Raw genomic sequence first — 10,761 nt, 5'->3', positions numbered from 1 at the left:
CGGGAGGAGGTCCAGAGAAAGAAGCTGAGGCGACGACCGACGATGACGCGTTCCTCTAACGACTGGAGGCGGACGGAGGAAGGCGACATCAGCGTGCGGCAGACCGCGCCAGCAATCACGCTCCTCACGACGACAGACGCCACCTGGTGTGGTCGTGCGCGGCACGATCCGGGCAACGCCGGAGCGGATACATCCCGCGCGAACTTCGCACGTAAGAGGACGGTTCTCGCAGAGCGGGATAGAGGTCGCCGAACGTCGGCGAACATTTAACGCCGTCGCCTTCGACCTGCCCTTCCCGGCCGCCGCTGGGCGTGGCAGCAGGTCGGTGCGAACCCGGATAGCGACAGCGGACGCGGATGGCGGGTACAAGGGAAGGCTAAGTCTTAGTTACACAGATACCTCCTACATCCTCCAGCAGCCTCGAACAGCGACGCCGACGAAAGCGACACCAAGACGACGACGGACGTGCGAACGACGGTGACGTCACCGCCGCCGCCGACCGGTGCCCTGCTTCGAGGAGTCGTTGCCGTCAGGCCATGTCAACGCGTGCCGGCGCGAGGCTGGCGAGATGACGACGGGTGTGCGTACCTGTGACGCCACGAGGCAGTGCGGTGGCTGCGGTGATCACGTGGTGTTCGACGATGAGTCCGATAGAGCGCGCACCTCGGGCGACGGATCGGTGCCGGCAGAGATCTTTCGCAAGATGTACTTGTAGTCGTCGCAGCGACGGCGAGTGTAGGGGGCGCGGTGGTAGCCACGAGGTGACGCGATAACATTGGTGAGTTTAACTGTGTTCTCGCTGGACGACGCGGTAACCCATATCAGGATTTGAAGGATATGTCGCAGCGCTGTTAGATAGTGAACTGAAGTATGTGGCGAAATAAAATAAGATTAACTGAGCGACAGTGCAGGTCTGCACAGAATGACGGCAGTGGCTTGCGATATTGGTTAATAATGCAACAGGCGCTGCGGTCGTTGCTTACTTACACTATATGTATATACCCGTCACAATTCACCTCCGTCCTCCCTGCCTTCTTCTGCTCTCTGTCCTCTCTCGCGTCTCTCCTCTTCTCTCTCTCTGCTCTCTCTCTTCTCTTCTCGTCCCTCTCTCCTCTCCTCTCTATAAATATATATATAGTATAATATATATATATATATATATATATATATATATATATAATATATATATGGTTTTATAATACCTGTAACATTCTCTCTCTCTCTCTCTCTCTCTCCTTCTCTCTCTCTCTCTCTAATATATATATACTATATATATATATATATATATAGTCATATAGATATACTATATATGTATGACGTATCAGTTATATATATATCGTTCTCTCCCTGCTCTCTTTCTCTGTTTACGTTCTTTCCTTCTCGGCCTCAGTGGGGTCTGAGGTATCATAAATACCCTCCTATTACGTTGGTTCCTCTGATCGCAGCAATAAAACAGGACCGCATGAACATCACAAACGCTGCGAACAAGCACGCCCCAATAACTCTAGGACTGCCTGACACATTTCACTGCCCTCTACGTCTAAGGCTATATAATAGTACTGTCGGTGTCCCATATATAAAAATATATGATGAACTTGGATAGATACGATATCTTGGTGATATTCATAAATCGTTTGGTATTAGTGTTTACACGGGGTATATCTACTATCTATGTACGTGTACAATGTTTCTATGTCTAATTTTGTATATAAAAGTTTTCCATTACACATTCCTAACATTAATGCGTCTTTCTTTATTTGTCGTTATTTCTTGCGTACGTTTCGTTTCCTCATAGCAAAGATGTAGCGATGTAAAAAGTTCAATTTACACCACTCAGTACCGTTATTACGACGACATTGAACGTGGGGCGCCACTAAGTTCAGGTTAACGATGCACTGGCTTTTATCGTAGTCTACACCGTCGGCCTTCGCGTCAACAGATGCGGGCTTGCCAGCTAGTCACCCCCCCCCCCCCCCCCCTGCTCCCTGCCCCTCTGCTCCTAATTGATATTCGTGTATGAGCCCCAGACTAGCCGTGAGGATCTGTCAGCCGGCGAGCGACATGTAAATTCCTGCCAACTCGCTCTAACGCTCGAGCGTTCTCTCACTGTATAGTTTGTCGAGAAGGTATTTCTCTTGGCTTTGACGCACAGGCAGTTCGCTTCACGATCAAAGCATGCAGAGATACGATATACATAGAAAACATCATGCGCGCAAAGCTTAGGCGCCATTCATGCAGATAGCACTCGTAAGCATCAGACCGTATTCGAGATGGGTTGATTCTTCCGATTATACTGGATAGACGAAATGTATAGTGTTATATCTATCTCTCTCTCTCTCTCTCTCTCTCCTCTCCTCTCTCTCTCTCTCTCTCTCTGCTGCTCTCTCTCTCTCTTCTCTCTCTCTGCTCTGCTCTCTCTCTATATACTATAATATATATATATATAATAGATACCTTCTGTATCTCTCTGCCTCTCACTGATATATATATAGATATATATATATATATATATATATAGTATATATATTAACAAGTCAAATAATAGGGTTAAAGAAGTAAAACTGAATTAACGAGCTTCGATTATGTACATCTCTTGCATCATGGGTGTGCGTGTGTGATTTTGTATATATATATTCCGTCGTCTGACAGTGCTCTCGATAATGTATCGCTGTTCTTTCGCTTCCGCAGTACTTGGCTGAATGCACGGCGGCGTGTCCAGGCAACGTCCCGCTCATGGTCACTCGCTCCTACGCTCCGGCCAGCGACTGGACAGCCGCCGACGAGGTGTCCGTCACGCAGGGAGTCGTCGTCAACGCCCTCTACAAACACAAGCACTGGGTGTACGTGCGCACCGCAGACGAGGAAGAGGGTTTCGTACCTTTCGACTACACTCTCCCGTTGAGTCTCGTCCTCCCGAAGAACCGCATGTCCCCGGAGAAGCAGAAGCAGCAGCAGGAAGAGAGGAAGCTACCCGAGACGAAGCAGAAGAGAGAGGCACCGCAGCGGGAGGGCGGCGGAGAAGGAGAAAGAGGAGGAGGAGGAGGAGGAGGAGGAGGAGGAGGAGGAGGCGAGGCGCGCAAGAGAGCCGGGAGTCTCAGCCACGCCCCGGCGCCGCCCGCGCCACCTATCGACGAGCTTCGCAACTACGTCAACCTGGAGGAGATGAAGAAGATGAGTTGTAAGACGCTAGACTGGCTCGCCAACTATCACGACACCCTGCGCCGCCGCGGCGTTCCCGTCGTGCCGCCGCAGGGACTCTGGAATCCGGAACTGATGCGGGACGACCACATCCGCAAGATCGCGAGACTCGAACAGCGGCTCGGCAAACTCGAGGATCTCAGCGACTGCCAACAGAGCTCGTCGTCGGACAAGGAGAACGAGAGCGGAGCGCTGGCCGACGACGAGGTGACGATGCAGCGACGCGGCAACGCGCCGACAACGCGAACGAACGTGGCGCCACTGAAGCAGACGACAAACGTCGGCGCAGGTCCTCCGCCGCGGCCGCCGAAGCCGCGCTGGCTGCAGTGCAACGAGATCTCGCGAGACGCCGACGGGAACGACGTAGTAACCGCCGTCGTCCCATCGCGTCAGAAAGCTACTCGAGATGACCCACAGGGGGCGCTGCCTGCCCGCGACGTGACGCCAGGAGGCGTGATGGTGGTGTCACTAAAGGACGCATGTGCGCAGAGGGAGCGAGGCGGAGAAGGAATAGGAGGAGGAGGAGGAAAGGGAGGAGGAGGAGGATGGAGAAAAGAGAGGACCACGTATGAAGGGCTGATACAGGGACATGTTTATCGCTGGACGAGGGAGACGAGAGGTCCGCTCTGCAACTCCAAACGAGCTTCGTGACGTCTCTGACCTCGGCGAAATCCACACCGACGTTCCCGACGCAAAGTCGACCGACAAGGGACGCCACCTACATCACGCCGCCAAAGGTCAGGTTCCGTACTTCACGCAGCAGAGGGCGCCTACGAAGCGCCGCCCGCCGTGCAGCTTCGTGCGGTTCGTGAATCGGACAGGAGTCGCACTGCCGCGGGCCCGACCGGACGTGGCGACGTCGTCGTCGCGCGAGAGAGAGAAACGTCGTCGTCGTCGCTTAAACTACGTGTCGAATCATTGCCGGAGACCCGAATGTCTCTGCAAGTCTCCTCTAAGATAGAACGTCGGCAAACATCGCAGCGACGACTGACGAACCGAGTTTCTTGTCCCAAGCGGAGGCGACGTGAATTGTCGGCAATGCCGGACGCAGGCAGTAGCGTCGGTCGTCGACGGCTTTTTCCAAGAACTGATGCGCGGCCGCTGCCGCCAGACAGTGCCAAAGTAACAAAACTCGACGAACTCGAACCGTCGCCCGAGAATTCTCCAGCGAGATAAGAGCGACGTCGGCTGCGCGAACGACGACGACGATGGCCGATGGCGGATGGCGACGAAAACGGAGCGGCGAGGTCCCGGTCCTCCTGAGCGACTGTCTCAACGAGCCAGTCGTTGAGAAATTGCAATCTGGTGTCGGCCGACGTAAACCCAAAACGGGCGCGCGTGTCAGCAAGATTGGCGGGCGGCGGGACGTGCGTTTGGCCGACCGTTACGAGCATGTCCCGCTTCTCGGTCGTGCTATCCGAAGGCGTCGCGGCGGCAGCGGTCGCGGTGACGCTCAAGGCGCTGCTGGCCTGCGACCTGAAGAAGTTCGGCATCTTAACGACAGCGCACCTGACTGGGCGCACTCGCGCTGCTCCGCCGCGTCGATCTGGGATGCATCCTGGTCAAAGGTCACGCGCGACAACGACGCAAGACCGCTGTCCGTTCCTTCCCCGGTCCGCACCTCGACGGGCATCCACTCCGTGACGAACATCCGCCGGCTCCGGCAGGGGGCGCCTCGTGCAGCGCAGAGACGTCGCCGACGTAACCACGTCGTCGCAAGCACTGGCTCGGCTCGTCATAAGCGACGACCAGCTGCACGTCGCCCGCAGCGCCCGCGATGACGTCACAGCAGACGATCCACGAGGAGTGGTGCGACAGCGACGAGGCGGAGGCGCGGGACGCGTCGCATGGCGACCGGCAGCCGTTCGCACGCTAGCGTGCTCAGGCAGGAGATCCGCAAGTCATCGTCGTCCTACCGCGTGCAGCCGTGCCAGCGAGATTCGCGGATCGTCGCGAGAAACACACCCAGCGCCTCCGCCGCTTAGAAGGCAAAGGTGGCGTCGGCATCAACAACAACAGTTGGTAAACACCACTGTTGTTGCTCCCAGCAGCAAGAAGGCCAGTGTCAACATCAACGCGCAACATGTCTCTCCCGCAGATAAGAAAAAATGGCGCGCAAACATCAACAACACAACATTGAAAACACGTCAACGCTCGCTATTAAGAAGAAATTCGCTAGCGGCAACGTCATCGTCAACCGCTGACAACATCATCAAACGTTATCACCAGCAACAGAGAAGAAAGCCAGTCCGACGAAGAAGAACAAAAAAGATGCTTCCGAGCTTCCGAGCGTTTCGCAGGAGATGTTGCCCTCCTTCAAAGAAGCAGACGAAAGCGACCGGCGTCCGAGAATCGACTGTTCCGCGATCGCCGAAAACGGCAGCAGACGCGGCGCCCGCAGCGCCATCGCTAGTAGCGGAGGATGACAAGTTTTAACGCGAGTGCTACAAAATGGCGGCCAATGACTCAGCGCCGCAAGCATGGCGGACGTCTCAATACGGGCCGTGAGGCCCTGCGCGCGCGTGTAGCAGCGCACCGCCCTGGCCAGCAGCGGAGAGAAGAGGAGGAGGAGGAGGAGGAGGAGGAGGAGGAGGAGGAGGAAGGGATGCAGAGCACTATTTCCTGGCAGGACGGGCTCCTATCCCCGGGATAACATCGCCGCATCTGCTCCTCGCCCCATCGCAAGCGGGAAGGCGGGGAAGGCAGAAGTCTCCGCGAAAGCAGGAGTGGAGCTGCGAGATTGCTCGCGTTAACGCTAGTAGAGGCAAAGCGGACTAACAAGTATGCGCGCACCTCCTCCGGCATCTCCCCGCCCACCGCGAGGCATCGACGTGCGCTCCTTCCTCCTCTTCACGTCTTCTCCTCCTCCTCCTACTCCGCTGGCAGCGCCCTCCCTCCACTCTGCCCCTCACGTCGACTCGCCCTTACCCTCCCGCGACACAGCCGATTACCAGTATCGATGACGTCAGAGATGACGTCACGTGGCCATCGACCTCCGACAGCCACGAGATCAGAGGAAGAGGAGGATGGATGCGACTCTCCGTTCAACAGCTTTCCTGCCTCCTGCGGTGCCGTCGCGCGTGGAGGAGGGGAAGGAGGAGGGAGGAGAGATGGAGGAAGCGAGCGAGGAGAGGAGCGGACGAGGCGGTGAGAAGCGCGTGCGAACGACACCCCGTTCTCGTTTAGGAACGGAGGGACTGGCGGCGCGTCACCCTGCACGCCGACCATAGTCCGCGACATGCGGAGAGCGCGCGGGAGAGCGGCGGCAGCCACGCCCCCGGCACGCACCCCGCCACCCCCACCCACAGTCCGTGCCAAGCGGGTAACACCGCTAGCTACAGTCCACGCCAGGAGGCTAACACCGCTAGCAACAGTCCGTGCCAAGCGGGTAACACCGCTAGCAACAGTCCACGCCAAGAGGCTAACAGCGCTAGCAACAGTCCACGCCAGGAGGCTAACAGCGCCAGCAACAGTCCACGCAACACGAATAACAGTACTAACCACAGTCCACGCCACATGTCCAAAAACAGTCCACCCCACACGGATAACAGTACTAACCACAGTCCACGCCACACCGCTAGCAACAGTCCACGCCACACCATTAGCAACAGTCCACGCCACACCACTAGCAACAGTCCACCCCACACGGCTAACCACAGTCCACCCCACACGGCTAACCACAGTCCCTGCCCGCACACACACAGCCAGGACTCTTGCTGCTACACGGACCACACCTCCTCCTACCACAGTCCTTCCCGCCACGGCGGGAACAGCACCCAGGCAAGCGCACGCTACACACCCAACACGTCGGTCAGCATGTACAACAGTCCGTCCGCCGATCTGTCGCTCGGAAGTAAATCCATCGAGGAACAGGTGGTTCCGGGAACGCCGAACGGACGACATACGGGAGACACTTCCGCATCCGGTCTCCGTCGCTCCTCTCCCGTACGCAGCGACAACGAGCGTGAGGCGAAGAATGCAAGCTCGTCCAGCGGGAGCAAGATGACTGAAGCCATACACACGTGGTCGCTGAATGGCAACACACCATCGACGGATGTATGTACGTGGTCTCTCGGAGCAGGAGGAAGCGGGAGGAGGTCAGAGAAGAAGCTGAGCGACGGACCGACGATGACCGTCCTCTACGACTTTGAGGCGACGGAGGAAGGCGACCTCAGCGTGCGGCAGGGCGCCACCATCACGCTCCTCAACGACGACGACGCCACCTGGTTGTGGGTGCGCGACGTCGGCAACGCGGAGGGATACATCCCGCGCGACTTCGCCGTAGAGGACGGCTTCTCCGAGAGCGGGATAGAGGTTCCCGACGTCGGGGAACATTTCCCGTCGCCTTCCGCCTGCCTTCCCGCCGCCGCGGCGGTGGCAGCAGCGTCGCCGAACCCGGATAGCGACACGGACGGGATGGCGGGTACAGGGAAGCTAAGTCTTAGTTACACAGCATCCTCCTCATCCTCCAGCAGCCTCGAACAGCCGACCGACGAGCGACACAAGACGACGACGACGTGCGACGACGGTGACGTCACCGCCGCCGCCGACGTGCCCTGCTTCGAGGAGTCGTTCGTCGCCATGTCAACGCGTGCCGGCGCGAGAGGCTGCGACGATGACGACGGGTGCGTACCTGCGACGCCAGAGGGCAGTGCGGTGGCTGCGGGTGATCACGTGGTGTTCGACGAGAGTCCGATAGAGGCGCCACCTCTGCGACGGCGGGATGCGGTGCCGCAGAGATCTTTCCAGATGTACTTGTAGTCGTCGGCAGCGACGCGAGTGTAGGGGGCGCGGTGGTAGCCACGAGGTGACCGGTAACATTGGTGATTTACGCTGTTTCTCGCTGGCAGACGCGGTAACCCATATCGGATCTGAAGAGATGTCGTCAGCGCTGTTAGATATGAACTGATATGTGCAAATAAATAGATAACTGAGCGCAGTGCAGGTCTGCACAAATGACGGCAGTGGCTTGCTATTGGTTAATAATGCAACAGCCTGCATCGTTGCTTACTTACACTATATGTATATACCTCACAATTCACCTCCGTCCCTCCTCTCCCCTCCTTCTTCTCTCTCTGTCTCTCTCTCTCTCTTTCTCTTCGTCTGCCAGCCACGCTTGTCGGCTGTCATCTCTCCCTCGTCCTGCGATATTATCACACACTCTATAGCTAGAGCTCCTATATCGCCATGAGTTATGACAATGAATAGATTAGTTACGACAGCTACTAATGGCGGACAAGGATACACGACTTAATCCCCTCATGTAACCGTACTGCCACTAATAAAGCTTCTCTAGCTACCGTACAGGCACTGATAAAGTCTCTCTAGCTACACGATATCCACTGATAGTCTCTCTAGCTACAGTACAGACCCTAATAAATACTCTATAGATACAGTATAGACACCAATAAAGTCTCTCTAGCTACCGTACTGCATTGGTCGTGCTCACGTATAATAAGCATTCCGGAGTTGTAATCATTCTGCTCTAATGGAGTCATTTACAGTAGTGCTTTGCGTGGTAGCCACCACCAGCAGCAGCAGCAACAGTATTAGTAGCAACGACGATAACAACAACGACAACAACACCAAAAACAACAACAACAATAACAACAACAACAACAACAGTGATAAACACAAAAACAGCAATAAAAACAACAACAACAACAACGATGACGATAAAAACGTCAATAACATGAAAGAGCAACAAGAAAGAACAAAAATAGTATTGTAATAGCAAAAAGGGTGGTGTATGGTGGTTCCCAGCAGCAGCAGCAGCAGCAGCAACAACAAAAACAACAACAACAATAAGAGCAACAACAAGACTGCTTCATAATATGTGCGCGTGGTAACCAACAAGAGCAGGAAGGGTAAATTATTAAATATACATTATACGTGGTAACCAACAACAAGAAAGTTCATAAACGCACGCGCGGTAAACAATAACAACAAAAACCGTAATTTGTAGCTGGGGAATAACAATACGTAACCAATATGTAACCATAACCAACAGCACGACGAGAGAAATAGCGCGTGTACGTGTATGATGCACTGGGTAGCGTATACGTGTAACGTGCTGATTTTAATTGACTAATTTCACACTAACATTCCAGCTAGCCTAAGACTCATTCAACTTATTCAAATTAGAACTCATTCAAAGAATGTTTAGGCCAATCATCGTCCGGACAAATCGAGCGTATATAATTGCGTGCAGCAATCTGCTATCTCATCATGAAGAAAGCTCACACAGAATTGCTAGCAGCACGTCATGACTTTACGTATTCTCGACGGAGACTAGTGTACGTATAATTGACTCTCGGATTATTCAGTACGTACTCGGGGTGAGGGGAGGGGGGGGGGTAGTAACTTGTCGGCTTGTAGTGCTGTTGCTATCGTCTGCCTCGGATTGATTGTTGTTTGTCGTCTGCGCGCGTGAACGAGCGAAATTCCTCAGCCGTGTGTAGGGAGGGTCACGGCTCGTGACACAGACGTATGATCGGTGCAGCCACGGAGCGACTTAAAACAGAAATAATTGCTCCGACGAGGCGGCAAGCCGTCACTGTGTGTGTGTCACGAACGACAAATAGTGCTAGCTGTGTGTGGGGGCGTGTGTGTGTGTGCGCGCGCGCGCGTGTGTGTACGTGCGAAGAGATTAATTTGTATATAAAAGTTTTCATTAGCACATTCCTAAATTATGCGTCTTTCTTTTATTGCGTTATTTCTTTGCGTACGTGTTCTCGCCATCATAGCAAAATTACGAAGTGTAAAAGTTCAATTTATCACACTCAGTACGGGGGTCGTTATTACGACTGACATTGACGTGGGGGCGGCCACTAGTTCAGGTGTATAAGATGGCACTGGCTTTTATCAGTAGGTCTGACACCGTCGCCTGTCCGTCAACAGATCGGGCGTGGCATGCTGAGTCACTCCTAATGTGAGTATGGTCCGTGTATGAGTCTCCAGACTAGCCTGAGGATTGTCACCAGAGAGAGCGACGCAATGTATTCCTGGCCAACTGCCTCTAACGCTCGATGCGTTCTCTCAACTGGTAACTAGGGTGTCGAGAAAAGTAATTTCTCTGCTTTGACGCACAGCAGGTTCGCTTTCACGATCAAAGCAATGGCGGCAGAGAATCGATATACATAGAGCATCAATGCAGAGCCAAAGCTAGGCGCCAAATTCAAGTGGCAGATAGCACTCGTAACATCAGACGGTATATTCGAGATGGGTGATGTCCTTCGATTATACTGATAGAGAAATGTATAAGTGTTATATCTATGCTCTCTCTCTCTCTCTGCTCTCGTCTCTCTCTCTCTCTCTCCGACTCGATCTCTTCTGTCATCTCTCTCTTCTCTTCTCTTTCTCTCTGTCACTCTCTTCTCTCTCTGAGTATATATATATATATAAATATAGTATATATAGTAATACTTCTTTCTGTATCTCTCTGCTGGCCCTCTCACTGATATATTATATATGATATATAATAGTATCATATATTATATTATATATATAGTTTTAACAAGTCAAATCATCAGGTTAAAGAAGTTTTAAAACCTGAATTAACGA

At 53.8% G+C, this 10,761-nt stretch overlaps 1 protein-coding gene across 1 annotated transcript; it reads left to right on the top strand.

The window, feature by feature from the left end:
• The first annotated feature begins 4,975 nt into the window (after nucleotides 1-4,975).
• Nucleotides 4,976-8,280, top strand: LOC106817196 (cell wall protein IFF6-like). Its single transcript, XM_014821863.1, has 3 exons — nucleotides 4,976-5,069; nucleotides 5,428-5,606; nucleotides 6,385-8,280. The coding sequence occupies exons 1-3, from the start codon at nucleotides 4,976-4,978 to the stop codon at nucleotides 7,957-7,959; spliced, it is 1,848 nt and encodes a 615-aa protein (XP_014677349.1). The 3' UTR covers nucleotides 7,960-8,280.
• The last annotated feature ends 2,481 nt before the right edge of the window (nucleotides 8,281-10,761 follow it).

The sequence above is a fragment of the Priapulus caudatus genome, unplaced genomic scaffold (genome assembly GCF_000485595.1).
Source record: "Priapulus caudatus unplaced genomic scaffold, Priapulus_caudatus-5.0.1 Scaffold1627, whole genome shotgun sequence".
In the NCBI taxonomy this organism is placed as follows: Eukaryota; Metazoa; Priapulida; class Priapulimorpha; order Priapulimorphida; family Priapulidae; genus Priapulus; species Priapulus caudatus.
The sequence above is the reverse complement of the archived record's forward strand: the minus strand, read 5'-3'. Positions and strand labels throughout refer to the sequence as shown.